The 19,467-nt window shown below is 46.7% G+C and overlaps 1 protein-coding gene across 1 annotated transcript in view; it reads left to right on the forward strand.

Annotated features, from left to right (window-relative positions):
- The first annotated feature begins 239 nt into the window (after positions 1 to 239).
- EP400 (E1A binding protein p400) overlaps positions 240 to 19,467 on the forward strand; it is a 108,364-nt gene continuing 89,136 nt past the window's right edge. Inside the window, exons 1-2 of the mRNA XM_010852522.1 lie at positions 240 to 352; positions 19,383 to 19,464. Of these exons, the coding sequence (XP_010850824.1) occupies positions 19,418 to 19,464 (47 nt within the window). The 5' untranslated portion in view covers positions 240 to 352; positions 19,383 to 19,417. The remainder of the gene's footprint in view (positions 353 to 19,382; positions 19,465 to 19,467) is intronic.

The raw sequence follows: 19,467 nt of genomic DNA on the forward strand, positions 1-19,467 counted from the left end.
GAACGCTCGATCCGGCTGGCCGGAGTGAACGCATGCCCACACCGTCGTCTACGCAGCGCCCTCATGGCAACCTCCACTCTTCACAAACTCGGAACCGCTCCGCCGCCAGCCCATCAGCCCTCGCCCTCGCCTTGTCTGTCTAGCTCTCCCAGCCCCCTCGGCGCCTCCCGCTCCGCCGACGTCACACCAACGCGCAGCTGCGAGCGCGCAGCGCGCGTCCCTTCCGGCTCGCCGTAGCAGCCGCGCCGCCGCTTCTTCCGGCCGGGCCCCGGATGTGTTGAGCCGAACGGCGCTGTCTGGGCCCGGACCCCAGACCCAGCCCCAGAGCTGAGGAACGCGGCCCACACCCGGGGTAGGTGTGGGCGTGGCGCGGACGACCGACTTGCGGGTTAGATGGCCCGCGCCCCGGCCTCGGTTTGCCCTGGAGCCCCCGAGCCGCGCCGAGGAGGGAGGCCCGGAGCGGCTCTGGCTGTGGGACGGCACTGAATCTGTGCGGGGACCGCGGGTCGTGACGGGGGCCGCCGGCGGCCGGGGGTGCTGCGGGTTCCCTGCCTGCCGGCTCGTTCCTCCCTGTGAGCGGGGCGCCTCGCGTTGTTTTTTCTGCGCGGGGTTAAAGTTAGGTCCGGTGCTTTCTTTTCACTTGGTTTTCCGGGTTCGATGCTCGACTCCTTCCTTCCACAGGATGGGGATCGCACCACTTTGCTTCTTCGCGCGAGGTGCACCGCGCAGGGGTAAGCAGAGGTGCAGAGGGAAAGTGACTTGTCAGACGTCGTCCAGGAACCCCCTGCGCCGCTCCCTCCAGCTCCTCTCCGCCGCCCACTAGCATCCCTTAAGTGGCGAAGCCTTTTCGCTCCCGGGCCTTTGCGTTGCGCGCCCGCCCCTGCCCGGAACTCACCTTCCTGCAGAGGTCTGCAACCCGCCTCTCTGCTCAGACGTCAGCTTATCAGTTAGAGAAAAATAATAGAGCGGGATGCTAGTAGTGTTTAACCTGGGGGTTATAGTACGTTTTTTCTCTTCGTTTATTTGTGTTTTCTGATGGATTGCATTTTTCTTTTTTACGTGATATGTACCATGAAATAGTTTCTGTGACTTTTTTAGTGAAACCAATGAAATAAAAATATGCTTTCTGAATGATTGGGGGAAAAGTAAAAATACGTCTTAAAACTAAATCATTCAACCACCCAAAGATAAGCATAATTAACAGTTTCTTTGTGGCCTCTTGTCCTTTTCATTTAATTTTTTTATTGTACAATGTAATTTTATGTGCTTTTAAAAACATGTAGTTAGCATGATCAGGTGCCATTAAATCTTCCACAACAGTTGCTGTTAGTAGGACAATATCTGTAAGCCATTGGCCATTTAATCTCTCCTGTTGGATCCACCCCTTCTTGCCTTCTCCAGCCCGTGGCTCTAATATTTTGTTTTGCCTTCAGTTCTTCTCTCCAGAGTATTTCCATCAGTATGCAAACCCCCCAGCTACCGTTACCTTTTCTAGATCTTCAGATCTTCTTGTTTACTTGCTAAGTCTTGTCTGACTCTTTTGCAATCCCCTGGACTGTAGCCCACCAGGCTCCTCTGTGGGATTTCCCAGGCAAGCATACTGGAGTGGGTTGTAATTTCCTTCTCTAGGGGATCTTCTCAACACAGGAATTGAACCCTCATCTCTTGCATTGGCAGGAGTATTCTTTACCACTGAGCTACCAGGGAAACCCTTTCTTGGTCTTTGCTTCCTTTTATACCAGAATTGGGAAGAATCCTGAACTCCTATTTCCTCTTCTCTCATTTCTCTTGAACATGGTTCAGGCTAAGCTTTTGGTCCCTCCTCTCCTCTGAAACAGCTCCTCTTGGGGTTGCTGCTGCTGCTGCTGCTAAGTCACTTCAGTGGTGTCTGACTCTGTGCCACCCCAGAGACGGCAGCCCACCAGGCTCCCCCATCCCTGGGATTCTCCAGGCAAGAACACTGGAGTGGGTTGCCATTTCCTTCTCCAATGCGTGAAAGTGAAAAGTGAAAGTGAAGTCGCTCAGTCGTGTCCGACCCTCAGTGACCCCATGGACTGCAGCCTACCAGGCTCCTCCATCCATGGGATTTTCCAGGCTAGAGTACTGGAGTGGGGTGCCATTGCCTTGGTTAGGGACCACTATATTGCCAAGTCCCCCTGTTAGTAGCCTTTGGTTCGACCTCCCATGGCTTTCTTGAATCACTCTCCCTTGGTGGCCCTGGGACACAACTCAGTTGGTTGTCCTTTTATCTTGAAGGCTGCTGTCCCTAGTCTCCTTGCTGGTTCCTTCTCATCTCCTTAACTGCTAAAAATTGTACTGCCTCAGAGTGGTCCTCCCACCTCCTCTCTGGTCTGTACCCTGGGGTGATCTCATCCAGGGTCATGGCTAGGCCACTTGTCAATACTCCCAGAATGTGTAGCTCCTAGCTGGATCTTCCGGTTCCAAACAACCACTTTTACTTGTGTGCAATCTACTGATACCTTGTTGCATCTCAGTCAGAGGTAACTCCCTTCTCCTATTGCTCAGCACAGAGCTCCTTGTGTGTCTGCATTTCTTCCAGGTACCAAATTTGATTGGTCGGCACTCAAACCTGACGCTTCTCACTGCCTTTTTGGGTGCAGCTGTCATTTAAGCCCCCTACATCATCTTGCCTGGGTTATTCCAGTGACCTCCCTGCTCTCTACTCACCTGAGCTGAGCTGCTCTGCAGTTGACTGTTAATACAGATCTGGGTGATGCACTGCTTAGCTCAGAGCCCTCCGTGGTTTCTCATCTCCCTCAGAAAAAAAAGCCAGACTCCCTAAGGCAGTTTATGAAGCTCCTTGTGGCTAGGTTCCTGCTGCCCTGTGACTTCATGTCCTGACACTCCACTGGTTGTCACCTGGCTCCAGCTACACCTAGCTCTGTGCCTGGGCCCACATCGGCTCTGCCTGAAACATCAGGTTCCTGCGTGCCACAGGTCTGGTTCTTACTCAGTTCTCTTTTCAGAAGTTCCCTCCTCAGAGAGGCTGCTGGGTAACCCAGGGCCTTGTCCTTTCGCCCACACCCTCCTATCCCTTATCCTGACTTTGCCATTGCACGGATGGTCTGGCACTTACGGTTTTGTTCATTGCCTCACTGCCCGCTCCCCTCACCCCCAGCCTAGGGGCAGGAACTACACTTTGTTCACTCTCCTACACACAGTGCTTCAGATCTTGTCTGATGGAGTATATGCTTAATAAATGTTGAGTAAGTAAATAAATGAACAAATTCTTTCCTAAAGCAGATTAATTTGGTAGGGACCTAGGCCTACAGGGTATTAAAAGTTATAGGGGTTGCTGAGGAATAGACTTCACCTGCTGTAAGTTAGAGGAGAGAAGTTGGCTTTTCTAGTAGAGAGAAGCTTATGCAGGAGGTGAGGTTTGATGTAGATGTTGGGTTTCGTAGGTAGAAATGAAAAGAATTGGATTTGACTCCTCCAGTGGAAGATGAGAGCTCTTGAGGCTGTTGAAGGAAGGATTAGCTACTGGATTTCACATTCAAGGGCCTTGTGTGAAGCTGGATGTCCCACACTGGCAGTGTGGTGCCCTTCAGATGGACAGGATCTTCATCCATCTTCTGTTTTGAGTTCTCTTGTTGGCATTCTCTCTGCACAGCAGGCCCCACCCCCTCCAACAGATCTGCACATAGCCGCGCACCCGCACCCCAGGTCCCATGTTCCCATTGTGGTGGCAGTGAGTGCCTGCTGCATCTGTCCCCTTCCTCCAGGATAGCGAGCAGCTGATGGTAGCTGTGACCTGCACATCTTCCTCTGGAGCCTGGTTCTGCTCCTCAGCCCCTTGTAGAGGGACCAAGTACCTGTTGCCTTTAGAAGTCAAGACCCTGACCCTTAAGAGTTTTCTTCTGGGTAGAGCATCCTTTGGGCTTGTCATCTCAGGCCCACCCCCTCTGTGATTTCTGCTTTATTTTTAATCAACAGAAAATTTTATCTTGTTTTGGTGCATTATCATATTATAGAAATAAATTTTAAAAGTCATTTATGTTCTGAGTGAAAGGGGAGGTCTTTGGACATCCTCACTTTGTTACTTTACTTAGCTGTCTTTTTTTTTTTTTAATGTATATGTAATAGTATTCACTTTTTTGGTATAGAATTCAGAGAATTTTGACAGATGTCTAATTTCCACAATAGTTAGAGTACAAAGAAGTTCCTTCCTCCCAAAAATTCCCTTGTGCTGCCACTCTGTAGTCAGCTCCTCCCTAAGTGCTCAGTAGCCTCTGACCCCTAAGTGTGTGTTTGTGTTTTTTCCAGGATGTCAGTTAAAGCAGCTTACACAGTGTGGGGCCTTTTGAGTCTGGCTTCTTCCACTGAGCATAATGCATTTGAGATGCATCCAGGTTGCTGCATATACCAAGAATGTGTCTCTTTTTGTGGAGGTGTGGTCTGCAGTGTGGATGGACTACAGTTTATCCATTCACTCGTTGAAGGGCTTTGGGTTGTTGCCAGACTTTTAATACAAGTAATGAATGAACAAGTCACACTGCATTATAGTCAGACAGTACAGAAGTACCCCGAGCATGCTGAAGTTCCTCTTTGCTCTTTCTTCTCATTCTTGACTTTCCCAAACTAACTGATTTGGTATCCACTTCTTTTGTTTTTTAATTTTTAAAAAAATTTACTTATTTTTGGCCGTGCTGGGTCTTCGTTGCTGTGCAGGCTTTTCTCCAGCTGTGGTGAGCGGGGCGGGGGTGGGGGGCCACTCTGTAGTTGCGGCGCTTGGGCTTCTCATTGTGGAGCGTCCACACTGCTGTGGAGCTTAGGCTCTAGAGTGTGTGGGCTTCAGTAGTCGTGGCTCCCAGGCTCTAGAGCCCAGGCTCAATAGTTGTGGTGCACTGTCTTCATGCTTCCTCGGCATGTGGGATCTTTCTGGATCAGGGATTGAACCCATGTCTCCTGCATTGCCAGGCAGATTATTTACCACTGAGCCAGCAGGGAAGTCCAGTTTGGGTTTATTTTTAAATTAAAAAATTTTTTTAAACACTGGCAGCTTGCAGGATCTTAGTTCCCTGACCAGGAATTGAACCTTGGCCTTCTGCAGTGAAAGCACCTAATCCTAACCAGTGGGTCACCAGGGAATTCTCACTATCCATATATTTTACTTTTTGAAGGTTTATTTATTTTTGACTGTGCTGGTATTCACTGCTGCTGGCTTTTGCTAGTCATGGCCACCGGAGGCCACTCTCTAGTTGCTGTGGGGCTTCTCACTGTAGTGGCTTCTCTTGTGGTGCTTGGGCTTCGTTGCCCAGCATGTGGGATCTTCCCAGACCAGGGACGGAACCTGTGTCCCCTGCACTGGCAGGTGGATTCATAACCACTGAACCACAGAGAAGCCCCTCCATTTCTTTTAAAAGTGTATTATTGTAAACAGCATAGGAAAAGTAAAAAGTCGCTCCGTTGTGTCCTACTCTTTGAGACCCCATGGACTGTAGCCCGCCAGACTCCTCTGTCAATGGAATTCTCCAGGAAAGAAAACTGGAGTGGGTAGCCGTTCCCTTCTCCAGGGGATCTTCTAAACCCAGGGATTGAACCCACCTCTCCCGTATTGCAGGCAGATTCTTTACCATCTGAGTCACTAGGAAAGCCCAAGAATCCTGGAGTGGGTGGCCTGTCCTTTCTCCAGAGGATCTTCCTGACCCGGGAATTGAACCTGGGTCTCCTGCATTCCAGGCAAATTCTTTACCAGCTGAGCTTTCAGGGAAGCCCTTTTTAAAAATAAATTGAGGCATGTCACTCAGTAGGAATACCATGCATTTGTATATGCTGTTGCTTCAGTTGTGTCTGACTCGTTGAGACCCCATGGACTGTAGCCCTTGAGGCTTCTCTGTCCGTGGGATTCTCCAGGCAAGAATACTTGAGTGAATTGTCATACCCTTCCTCCAGGAGATCTTCCCAACCTAGAGATCAAACCCATCCAAGCCTCCTGCCTCTCCTGCATTGCAGGCAGGTTCTTTACCCACTGAGCCACCTGGGAAGCTCAAGCAGCATATAGTTGAGTCTTATTTTCTTAATCCAGATTGAGACTGTAGGATTTTAATTGGATATTTGGTTTATTTAGTTTTTAAATGCTTTGGAATAACTTTAGATGTACAGAAAAGTAGCAAAAATGTTTCTTTCTATGCATTAGAACCTGTGTTGTCTGTGAAGGTGGTATTTCCCACAAGGGTGTCAGAATGGTTCTTGGGAGGAGGGTGAAAAAAAATTAGATGTGACGGTGTTTTGTGGCCTCCTGAAGGGTCATAGTTCACAGAGATACAGTATGGCTATGGTTTAAAACTTCACCAGTAGACTTCTTAGGGGGACAGTAGGGGGAAAAAAGACTGAGAAAGAGCAGCAGAATAATAAATTGGGCTTTTGTGGCTTTATTGCCTGGAGTTTGAAGAAGCACTTCTTCGGTTTGTCTTGAATGTTCCTCTCAAACAGAAATAGAGCCCACTTAACTGCAGTCCAGGGGGCTCTGGCCCGTTGGGTTAAGGACCTACCACTACTACCATGATTTTGATCAGAAGGGACATTGGTGGCATCAAGTCTGGGCTTCCCTGTTCCCACTGCAGCCCCTCGAGAGGTCAGTTCTCTGTAGTGCACATGTAATGCATCCTAGACAGTTTTTATTTTTTTTTTTAGAACACAATGAATTGCTTTTACTTTGATATGCATCCACATCTCAGCATTTAGTCATCCAGCTGCTGCTGCTAAGTCGCTTCAGTCGTGTCCGACTCTGTGTGACCCCATAGACAGCAGCCCACCAGGCTCCCCTGTCCCTGGGATTCTCCAGGCAAGAACACTGGAGTGGGTTGCCATTTCCTTCTCCAGTGCATGAAAGTGAAAGTGAAGTTACTCAGTCATGTACGACTCTTCGCGACCCCATGGACTGCAGCCTACCAGGCTCCTCTGTCTGTGGGATTTGCCAGGCAGGAGTACTGGAGTAGGGTGCTATTGCCTTCTCCGTTAGTCATCCTAGACAGTTTTAAAAATTAGTTTAGTCCGTTTTATCTTTTGGAACTTGCATATTTTAAGGTCTAGTATGGAACCTTCATAACCTGCTCTAAGGTGGAAGAATGAAGTTTTGTTAGCAAATAGGACTTTTGTTACAGCCCCTTATTTATTAAGTGACATTTGACATTGCCATCTTAATAGATGCTAACATTCTACTATGAAAAATTTCAAAGATATACCAGGATTGAGAGAATTTTATAGTAAATGCCTGTATACCCACCATTCGATTTTCTATTATTAACATTTTACTGACCTGCTTTGTCACACATCCATCCACCCATCATCTTTTAAAAATTTGGGGGAGCAATTCAAGGTGAATGAAAGCATTGTTTTTAACATTTTTAAACCCTTTTTTACTCCGTCTGGCAGATGTAATTGGTCCATTTTGGGGGTGTCTATCAAGTCACTTAGGCCAGCACAAAGACAGCTTATAAAAAGCCCTTGAGTACCAGTTACCAGGGAGTAGAGGGCAGAGAACATTCTCTGCGGAGGGAAGTTCTGGAGAATGGCAGTGCCTTCCCAGGAAAAGAGGGAGATTTCATGTGGCTAGATGTGGGAGGAAGGTTCTTATGGTGTAGCTGCCACGGTTCTGCTGATCGGGGTCAGTCTCTGTCCCTGCCTGGGCGCCCCTTAGACTGCTTTCTCACAGAAGTGAGATGTGGTTGGTGGTGGTCGCTCGGGCCCCAGGCTCCCTGGCTGATGCTGTGCACATTTCTGCTGTGCAGAGACCTGTTCTCTGTGGGGACATGGCTCCTACGGTGCTGAGCTGTGAACTTCACCTTGGCCTTTCTTAACCCACCTATGCCCATCACCACACCTGCCAATCTGAACTCTTCTTGGTTTTCAGGACTGTGAGTGTGTGTGCATCAGTAGCTCTGTTTGAGGAGAGCCCCAGGTAGAAAGGAGAAGCTTTACTTAGTCTTCTTGGATTTGTTTGTAGTCCCACCACTGACATGACTTTGAAATACAAATAGTGTTAAATGAGGGCATGACTCTCTTTCTTCAAAGATGAGAACCACTGTCCTAAAATTTCTTAACCTTTCTCTCCATCTTCCATCACCACCCCAGGAGAGGCTGTGTAGTCTGCTGCTTGTCCCACAGAGCTCTCTGCTTCCAGTTTCCCTCCTTTCTGCCAGGATGTTATTGCTTTTAGGCCATTTCAGGAGACAGAATTAGGAAATGTGTTTTAAGGAAAGACCCATGAGTTGATGCTGACTCCTAATTCTTATCCAGTGCCGTGGAGTTGATTGGTGTTCCTTCCCGGTTCCCTTGGTGATTGCTGTCTGTGCTGAGTCGTGTCCAGCTCTTTTGCAACCCAGTAGACTGTAGCCTGCCAGGCTTCTCTGTCCATGGGATTTCCCAGGCAAGAATACTGGAGTGGGTTGCCATTTCCTACTCCAGGGGATCTCTTCAACGCAGGGATCGAACCTGAGTCTCCTGCTTTGGCAGGAGGATTCTTTACCACTGAACCATCAAGGGAGCCTCCGTTCGTGATTATGTTGTCCTTCTCAGAGTTTCTGTTTATATTCAGTTTTAGGGAGTTCTTCATTCTTTTTGATTTAATTTTACTTTTTGAACATGTAGCACTTTAAACCTGATTGTAAAAGTCAAAATGATACAGATGGTGTACTCAGAAGCGCCCCTGCCTTCACTGTCCTATGAGTCGGCTTGCACTCACCCCTCTTCATTTCTGGTTTATTCTTCCTAAATTACTTCCTTTTTTTTGTTTTGCAAAAGTAAGCAGGTAGTTACAGGGCATCATTGCTTTCGGGACTCTTAGTGGACATAACTAGGAAATATATTTTTTAAGAAAAAAATATGTATACGTACGTACTTATGGCAGAAAGTGAAGAGCTGAAGAGCCTGTTGATGAAAGTGAAAGAGGAGAGTGAAAAGGTTGGCTTAAAGCTCAACATTCAGGAAACTAAGATCAAGGCATCTGGTCCCATCACTTCATGGAAAATAGATGGGGAAACAGTAGAAACAGTGTCAGACTTTATTTTGGGGGGCTCAAAAACCACTGCAGATGGTGATTGCAGCCATGAAATTAAAAGACTCTTACTCCTTCGAAGGAAAGTTATGACCAACCTAGATAGCATATTCAAAAGCAGAGACATTACTTTGCCAACAAAAGTCTGTCTAGTCAAGGCTATGGTTTTTCCAGGGGTCATGTATGGATGTGAGAGTTGGACTGTGAAGAAAGCTGAGCACCGAAGAATTGATGCTTTTGAACTGTGGTGTTGGAGAATACTCTTGAGAGTCCCTTGGACTGCAAGGAGATCCAACCAGTCCATTCTAAAGGAGATCAGTACTGGGTGTTCATTAGAAGGACTGATGCTGAAGCTAAAACTCCAGTACTTTGGCCGCCTTATGCGAAGAGTTGACTCATTGGAAAAGACTCTGATGCTGGGAGGGATTGGGGGCAGGAGGAGAAGGGGACGACAGAGGATGAGATGGCTGGTTGGCATCACTGACTTGATGGACATGAGTTTGAGTGAACTCTGGGAGCTGGTGATGGACAGGGAGGCCTGGCGTGCTGCAGTTCATGGGATTGCAAAGAGTCGGACACAACTGAGCAACTGAACTGAATGTGCTTGCTAAGTTGCTTTAGTCTTTTCTGACTCTGCGACCCTGTGGACTGAAGCGTCCATGGGATTCTGCAGGCAAGAATACTGGAGTGGGTTGCCATGCCCTCCTCCAGAGGATTTTCCTGACCCAGGGATCAAACCCACATCTCTTTCTCTTAAAAAAAAATTTTTTTTCTAGTCTTTATTGAATTTGTTACAATATTACTTCTGTTTTGTTTTTTTGTTTTTTAATGTTTTTTTGGTTTTTCCCTTAAGACATATGGGATCTTAGCTCCCTGACCAGAATCAAGCCTGCGCCCCTGCATTAAGGTGAAGTCTTAGCCCCTGGACCGCCCAAGAAGTCCTGAACCCACATCTCTTAAGTCTCCTGAATTGTCAGGAGGGTTCTTTACCCCTAGTGCCACCTGGAAATGTGTGTGTATCAGCTTATTTTTATTGGAGTGTAATTGACATACAACATTATATTAGTTTCAGGTGTCCAACATAATGGTTTGACATTTGTATACGTTACACAGTGATCGCTACAGTAAGTCTAGTTACCGTCTGTCATCATATAAAGTTACAAGTTTTTTTCTTATAATGAGAACTTTCAAGATTTACTGTCTTAGCAACTTTCAAATATGCAATGCGATGTTATTGACTGTAGTTATCACACTGTTACCCCATGACTATTTATACTGGGGATATGTGCCTTTTGATCCCCTTAACCCATTTCACCTGCCAGCCAACCCTCACTGCAGCCGCCAGTCTGTTCTCTGTACCTATGAGTTTTGCTTAGCTTTCACATGCAAGTGAAATCATACAGTATTTATCTTTCTTTGTCTGTCTTATTTCACTTGGCATAATACCCTCAAGTTCCATCCATGTCATTGGAAATGGCAGGACTTTATTCTTTTTTATGGCTGAGTAATATGCCATCACATCCATCTCTCTCCACCTCACATTTCTTTATCCATTGATCTGTTAATGGACACTTAAGTTGCTTCCATATCTTGGCTGTGGTAAATAATGCTGCATATGAACATAGGAGTGTTCATATCTTTTCAAATTCAAATCTTTTCATATCTTTTCAACATATATTTTCACATTAATGTTTTTTTTTCCTTCAGATAAAGTGGAATCACTGGTAGTGGAATTGTCATACAATGAAGATCTAGTTGCTAAGTCGTATCTGACTCTTGCGACCCCACGGACTATAGCCTGCCTGTCCGTGGGATTCTCCAGACAAGAATACTGGAGTGGGTTGCCATTGCCTTCTCCATGTCATATGGTGGTTCTGCTTTTTATGTTTCTGAGGAACCTCCATATCCTTTTCCACAGTGGCTGCACTGCTTCATTCCACTGGCAGTGCGTGGAGGGTTCCCTTTTCTCCAGATCTTTAGCAAAACTTGTCATTTGTCTTTTTTGATAACAGCCATTCTCACAGGCGTGAGGTGATACCTTGTGGTTTTGATTTGTATTTCCCTAATGATTAGCGATGTGGAGCATCTGTTCACGTATCTCTTGGCCATCTGTTTCTTCTTTGGAAAAACGTCTCTTTAGATCGCGTGTCCATTTTCACTTCGATTGTTCGTTATTGAGCTGTAGGAGTTCTTCATATATTTTGGGTGTTAACCCCTTATTAAATATTTGATTTGTAAGTATCTTCTCCCATTTAGTAGATTGCTTTTTATTTTTTTTTTTGACGGTTTTCTTTGCTGTGCAGAGCTTTTAAGTTTGATATCTCCCATTTGTTTATTTTTGCTTTTGTTGCCATTGCCTTTGGAGTCAGATCCAAAAAAAAAAAAAAGTCTCCAAGAGAGAATCAAGAAGCTTAACTACCAGTATTTTCTTCCAGGAATTTTATGATCTTTGTTCAAACTTTCAAGTCATTAAGTTGAGTTAATCTTTGCATGTGGTGTAAGATAGTGGTCCATTTTATTCTGTTGCATATGGCTGGCTGTTTTTCCCAACACCATTTATTTTCAAGACTTTTTCCCATTGTTTATTCTTGCCTCCTTTGGCATAAATTAATTGATCATATAAGTGTGGGTTTATTTCTCGACTGTTTCTTCTGTTCCGTTGATCTGTGGGTTGGTTTTTATGCCAGTACCATATTGTGATTACTGAAACTTTGTAATATAGTTTGGAATGAGGGAGCTTGATGCCTCTAGCATTGTTCTTATTTTTTAAGATTACTTTGGCTATTCGTGATGGATACTTTGGCTATCCATCATTTGTATGGTTCCATACAAATTTTTATGGAATTTTTATTTTTATCCCCAAAATGCCTTTGGGATTTTGATAGGGATTGCAGTTAATGTTTAGGTTGCTTTAGGTAGTATGGACATTTTAACAATATTAATCCTTCTAATCTGTGAGCACAGATTAGCGTTCCATTTATTTGTGTCATCTTCAGATTCTTTCATTGGTGTCGTATAGTCCTTAGTGTACAAGACTTTGACCTGCTTGGTCAGAAAATTCCTAAATATCTTTATTCTTTTTGATGCAATTGTAAATGGAATTTTCTTTATTTCTTTAATTTCTCTGATAATTCTTAGTGTATGAAAAAAATTGAAGATTTTTGCATATTGATTTTGTATCTTGCAACTTTACTGAATTCATTTAATTCTAACAGTTTTTTTGGTGGAGTCTTGAGGATTTTCTATATATCATATGGTGTCATCTGAAGATAGTGACAGTTGTACTGCTTCCCTTTTTTAAAGAATAAATTTTATTTCATTTTGGCTGTGCTGGGTCTTTGTTGCCTTGCTCGGGCTTTCTCTGGTTGCAGTGAGCGGGGGCTACTCTTTGTTGCACAGGCTTCTCATTGCTGTGGTTTTCTTGTTGCGGAACACAGGCTCTGGGTGCACAGGCTTCAGCAGTTGTGGCTTACCAGCCCTAGAACGCAGGCTCAGAAGCTGTGGCACACAGGCTTAGCTGCTCTGCGGCATGTGGAATCTTCCTGGACCAGGGATTGAACCTGTGTCCCTACCTTGGCAGGCAGATTCTTATCCACTGTACCACCAATGAAGTCCCACTTCCTTTTTGATTTGGATGCCTTTTATTCCCTTTCCCTGTCTGATTGCTCTGGCTGGGGCTTCCAAAAGTATGTTGAATCCAAGTGGCAAAAGTGGGCATCCTTGTCTTGTTCCTGATATGAGAAGAAATGCTTTCAGCTTTTCACTGTTGAGTATGATATAGCTATGAGCTTGTCATATGAAGCCTTTATTATGTTGACATATGTTCCCTCTATACCCACTTTGTTAAAAGAGTTTGTATTCTAAATGGATGTTGAATTTTTGTCAGATGCTTTTTCTGCATTTATTGAGGTCATCATATGATTTTTATCCTTCATTTTGTTAATGTGGTGTATCACATTGACTTGATGTTGAACCATCCTTGTATCCCTGGAATAAGTCCTTGTTGATCATAGTGTTTTATCCTTTTAATGTATCGTTGAATTCAGTTTGCTAATATTTTGTGAAGGATTTTCACCTCTGTTCATTGAGGGTGGTAACCTGTAATTTTCTTTGTGGTGGTGTTGTCTAGCTTTACATTATCAGTAATGCTGGCTTTGTAAAATGATTTTGGGAGTGCTGCCTCTTCTTTTTTTTTGTTTTGAGGGGAGATACTGCACTGTGTGTGGGATCTTAGTTCCCCTATCGGGGATCAAACCCACGCTCTCTGGATTGACAACGTGGAGTCTTAACCACTGGACCATCAGGGAAGTCCCTTCTCTTGTTTCTAGGTTTCACACCATGTTTAGGAAACTCTTCTTTACTGTAGGATTATAAAGATATTCTCATCTGTTTTAAAATATTTTTATGGTTTGATTTCCCCGCTTTGAGTAATTTTTTTGTGAATGATGTGAGGTGTGGGGGTAGGTGGACCTCAGGAGTAGATCTGACTTTTCTTTCCCTTTACTCTTTGGCCACACTGTGTGGCATGTGGCATCTTAGTTCCCTGACCAGAGATTGAACCTGTGCCTCCTGCCATGAAAGGCAGTTTTAATCGCTGAACTGCTAGGGAAGTCCTTGACTTTTATTTTTTAAAATGGATTGATCTAAGAAACTCTGGATTTTAGTTCTCTAGCCTCACAGAAAGCTGTTATGGATTTAGTAATGCTTAAAAAAATTTTTTATTTTAAAAATCTCAGCAGCAGTCAGAGAGTCTTTAAAATGGCATCTGTCTGTAGGAGGTGTTTTTCTCTTTGGTCTACAGCTCTTGGGAGGCACCCATTTGTGGATCCCATGGAACCCTGAGAGGCTCCCTGGGTGAACCACAGCCAGAAGTCACAGAGGCAGGGAGAGATACATCAACAGGGCCTTGTGTCTTACGGCCGAGAACTGCCGGGATTTGTGTGATGGGCTGCAGTGGAGGGTGAGGAGTCACTTCTATGAGGAAGGGTTTTCTTGTTTTTAGTTTTAGTTGAAAGATCGTTGGGGTACAATATTATGTTAGTTTCAGGCATGTGATGATTTGACATGTGCACACGTTATGAAATGATCATTGTGATGAGTCTAGTAGCCATCTGTAGCCGGCCGCATACAAAGGTGTTACAGTATCACTGGCGGCGTTCCTCATGCTTCACCTGGTGCCCCATGACTTACGTACATCTGGAGGTTTGTACCACTTACTTCCCTTCCCTTTGCAAATGGGCAAAACCACCCATTTGCCCCCTCCCATCTCTTCCCTCTGACAACCACTGTTTGGTCTCTGTATCTATCAGTCTCTTTGCATTTATTGTTTTATGTGCTGGATCAGCCAAGATATACCCAGTTCTCGCAGTTAACAGGTGCTCCCCAGATGTCCGTGACTTCCCAGGCAGGGCGGAGTGCCCACCACACGTTTCCTGAAGTTAGCTTGCTTGTCATGCCCCCTGAGGCTTCATCTCTGTGCCCCTGTGAACCACCAAGCAGAAGAAAGTCAGCATGGCAGACAGCATGCCCCTGTTTTTGCCACAGCATGTCACGTGACCACTTCATTCAGGGCTGGGAGATGCTCACCAAATACTCCAGGAGGATCAGAGTATTTGGTGAAGGCACTAATGACCATGGCACGTACCAGTTAAAGACAAGCTTGGAAGCAGCGAAAGGTAGCAGGAGAAAAGTAGTGTGTGCACTGTCACATATTCAGTATTGATGCTGTTTTGCATAGATGTATCAAAGTTTAGTGATGTTTATTGTTGCGCATGCCAGTTTTCTGCTATAAATAATGTAGTGAATATCCATACTGGAATGGGTAGCCATTCCCTTTGCCAGGGGAATCTTCTCGACCCAGGGATCGAACCTGGGTCTCCTGCATTGCAGGTGGATTCTTTACCATCTGAGCCACCAGGGAAGCCCATATTGAACACAACGCTGATGTTTTTTCTAAGGCTGGTCTAAAAGTCAGATGACTGCATCAGAAGATGTGAATGTGCTGTAAGACTCTTACACCTGCTGCCAAATTGCTTTCTGGAGTTTCCACTTGAAAGTATTTCCGGACACCCTTTGTGTCTTCTGTCCTCTCTTCACTCATATCATGTTTTGTCTGTCTCTTCTGCCCTGAATCCATGCTCCAAGGCCTGCAACTAACACTTTCTCTATCTAGAACTGTGTGTCCAAGGCCTGTTCACCCTCCTCCTTGTTCCCTTCTCCTTGCTCTCCTCCCATCCTGGGGGCTGTTTACTACAGAGCAGAACTGCCCACAGCAGGAGACTGACTGGCGGGAGGGCCGGATCTGTCTTGGGAGGTGTGGGGGCCGAGGGGGAGATGGCTCCTGACATGAGCGCCCTGCCTGTTGAAGGAAGGATTCCCGATGCCTGGCTGCCTGGACTCTGGCAATGCCCAGAAGAGTAACTGGGGCGGGAGGGGCTGGGGGGCTTGGCCTCAGCCTAGTGGGGGTGGGGTGGGAGCAGCTGCTATCAGGACCCCATCTTCTGAAGCCTTTTCCCCCTCACTCTTTCCAGTTCTCACCTGGGACCCCTGACCTGCACTAAGGACAGGGCCCAGGTGGGTATTTCTTAGGGTGGTTTCCCGGCACCAAATGTGCCCCTTTGGGATGTCAGCATTGTCCTGCGAGAGCAGCAGCCACACAGATGCCTGCCCCCCATCCCCCCGTGTGACACTGGTGGGCACTGCCCGCAGTGGTCGGAGGACTTGTCCCTGCTCCTCACAGGTTGTGGCAGTGCCCTGACCCATTTCGCCGACCTTGGCCTGCTCCGGGCAGTGTCCTCCGAATTGTGGGCCAAACAGCTCACTCCAGCTGCTTCTGACAGACCTTACAATTAGGAGCATCGCCAGCACCAGTTCAAAGTTGTCTTGCCTTTGGTGGTGGCTTTGCTTTCTGCCAGGGTATCTCTACCATATTTTGGGGGGATGCTGTTTTAGATAAGTGGTTTCTTTACATTATAGTTGATTGGGTTTGTTCCTATAACTTGACTTGTAAGCTCACTGACGTCCGGAACCTTTTAAAAAAGTTGAGGTGTAGTTTACAGTTCTATGAATTTGGACAGACACACTCATTCTTGTAACCATCATCGCAAATCGAATGTACAAGTAGGTCCATGCCGCCAAGTTCCTGCCTGCTTTTGCAGTTCCTTCTCCACCACTCATATTCCGTCTAATCTGTCCCTGTGGTTTTGCCTGTTCCAGAATGTCTTGTCAATTCAGTGGCCAGCAGTCAGTGGTCCTTGTGTCTGGCCGGGCTCCTTGGCATCCTCGTGGTGTGGGTGTGTCTGTAGCTCAGCCTTTAGGCAGCTGAGGCGGCTCCATTGTGTGGCTCTTCAGGTGTCTTACCTCTTCGGCAGGTGCAGGTCAGTATTTATGTTTCCATATATCTTAGTAGACATTTTAAAATTTTTATTTTTTAACAGTGGAGGGTTAAGTTGTGCAATTGATATCCTGCTTTTTTCACTCAATAGTATATTTGAAAAACTCAGAATGGCAGCTCACCCTAGTAGTCTTGCCTGGAGGATTCCATGGACAGAGGAGCCTGGCGGGCTACAGTCCATGGGGTTGCAAAGAGTTGGACACGACTGAGTGACTGACACTTAGACACTTTCACGCTCTCTGTCTAGAACTTGAGTATTGGATATTTCTGGTTGCTCTTTCTACTTTCACTGCATTGTTCTGTCATAAATATTTTTAAGCATAATTTAAAAAAATTGGTAGGTGAATTTCCTTAGAGATTTACAGAGGTCAGATTACTGGGTCAGAGGTAGCGAGTTCTGCTTTCCCAGCGTTGTCTCACCCTGCTAGGCATGCTCTGAGCTCTGACCCTCTGGCATCTGCTCTGTCTCCCTCCACATTTGTTTTAATTGAAGTGTTGATCTGGGCTTCCCTGGTGGCTCATTGGTAAAGAATCCGCCTGCCAGTGCAGGAGACGTGGGTTTATTCTCTGGCTTGGGAAGATCCCCTGGAGAAAGAAATGGCTACCCACTCCTGTGTTCTTGCCTGGAAAATGCCATGGACAGAGGAGCCCGGCGGGCTACAGTCCATGGGGCTGCAGAGAGTCAGACATGACTGAGCGACTTAACAATAGTAACAACAACGACGACAAAGTGTTGATTGACAGCGTTGCGTCAGACTTTGCTGTGTAGCAGAGTGACTCAGTTACACACATAGAGACATTCTGTTTTTAAATATCTTTTCCATTACCCCTCCACAGTTTTTCAGCATGTTAGTGATCACAGTGTATTCTCCTTATCCTATTTTCGTGTCTGTTGTACATGAATCTTCCTCATAGCGCTTGTTTAAAAAGATCAGGAACAAAAGCTCCTTTTGAAAGCAGTCAGCATGGGAGAGGTCCCCTCCCAAGTTGTGTCCCCCAACTCACAGTTCCCACCTACTTTGCTGGGCTCTCTCTGCTGGGGCTGAGAGGGGAGTGGGCTCCTGGCTTGATAATTAAGGCTGTTCTTTACTGTGGTCCTGGTTTCCCGTTCAGCTGTGCTTTCTGAGCTTCAGAGATAGTCATCAGAGCAGAAAGTGCCTTCTAGTTTGAATAGGCACTGGTTTTTATGTTTTCTCAGCCTGTACTTGTGCATCCCATGAGTTCTGTAGCTTTTGATTTCATGTATATGTGTGTTTTAGCCAGGCGCCCAGGTCTGGGAGCTTTCATATAAATGTGTGTTTCCACTTTGTAAGCTTGTAACTTTTGGCATATAATGTTTTTCACCCCTTACTGTCTTCTCAGTGAGATAATAGTGATGCCCTCAAGATGAAAGGCATCACTTTCCTGCTTTTCCCGGGGGGGTGGGGGAGTGGTGGAAGGAACACCAGAGATGGGGAGCTAAGCGTGTCAGTGAAGACTGAGAATTTTAAATGGTGGGAGGGTATTTCTGTGTCTGTTTCCCAGCTACAGTGGGGTGCAGACAGGCTGAGGCTGTCGTTCTCTTCCCAGCGGGGTTCGTCCCCTTGCAGGCCTCGGGGCTCTGGCCGGATGTGACTTGTGAGCAGTCTCCCTGCTCCATCTCAGAATTGGCCTCCTCTCTCTCCATCCTCTGCTTTTTCTTGTCCTTTCTCCTGTCGTTCCCTCTCCCACCTCCCCCTCTAGTCCACTGCACTCAGCAGTGTGGGGGCGTAAGCCCCTTTAAAGCCGTGTCCCAGCTCCCAGAGAGTAGGTGAACCCCTGACCAGGACTCTCCTGGAATGGGGACTCTCTTGGAATGTGGATCCAAGTCCTGGCTGTTCCCCTCTCTCCTGAGGTTTCTTCCTGAAATCCCCACTCTGGATGAGCTTGTAAAGAAGGCTGAGGTGCAAGACTGACACCCAGACCAGGGCCTTCTCCCCAGGAACACAGTGTCTACCTGGGATGGGGGCTGTGTGTGTTCACACTCAGGTAATGCCAAAGAATTGATGCTTTTGAACTGTGGTGTCTGGTGTTGGAGAAGACTCTTGAGAGTCCCTTGGACTGCAAGGAGATCCAACCAGTCCATTCTAAAGGAGATCAGTCCTGGGTGTTCTTTGGAAGGACTGATGCTAAAGCGGAAACTCCAGTACTTTGGCCACCTCATGCGAAGAGTTGACTCATTGCAAAAGACTCTGATGCTGGGAGGGATTGGGGGCAGGAGGAAAAGGGGGCGACAGAGGATGAGATGGCTGGATGGCATCACCGGCTGGATGGCATCACCGACTCGATGGACATGAGTCTAGGTGAACTCCGGGAGTTGGTGATGGACAGGGAGGCCTGGCGTGCTGCAATTCATGGGGTCGCAAAGAGTCGGACACGACTGAGCGTCTGAACTGAACTGAACTGAACCCAGGGGTATCTGCCTGGGCCATAGCACAGACGTTTATGAAAACTGCCGGCGAGTGAAGGGGTAGGGTCTCTGTTGTGGTGACACACAGTGGTGGCATGCGGTGGGCATCACTGACTACCTCCTGGGCGCTGTCCCTCTTCTGGGAGAGACAGGCAGATCACCCCAGCCTGGCATGGAGCAGGGCTGCTCGCCTCCCCGGAAGAAGTGTGCAAGCCATGAGCGCCAGCTCTGAGTTCAGATCCTGCTGGCCTTGAGCAAGTAATGGCTAATTACCTTCCTCAGGAGCTGGTTGGGACCCACCTACTCCTGCCAGGCTGTCTTGGCCCTGGGCACAGCGAGACCCAGAAGGCCCTGCCCCTCCCCTGCCGAAGGAGGTGGTCTCCAGTGCCATCTCCTCAGGAAGACAGTGGTTTGTGTCAGATGCTGGTGGAAATATTCCTTCAGAACCCCTGTCCTGGGCTGTTGAGTGGTACTGGGAACAAGTAGTGATCATATAGTTTTATTTGTCCTTAAGTAACTTGATTTTAACTTTGATTTTTCAGGAGAACATTAAGTTGGATAAAAGAGGAGGGCGATCATGCACCATGGCAGCGGCCCTCAGAATGTCCAGCACCAGCTGCAGAGGTC

The sequence above is a fragment of the Bison bison genome, unplaced genomic scaffold, assembly GCF_000754665.1.
Source record: "Bison bison bison isolate TAMUID 2011002044 unplaced genomic scaffold, Bison_UMD1.0 scf7180017864312, whole genome shotgun sequence".
NCBI lineage: Eukaryota > Metazoa > Chordata > Mammalia > Artiodactyla > Bovidae > Bison > Bison bison.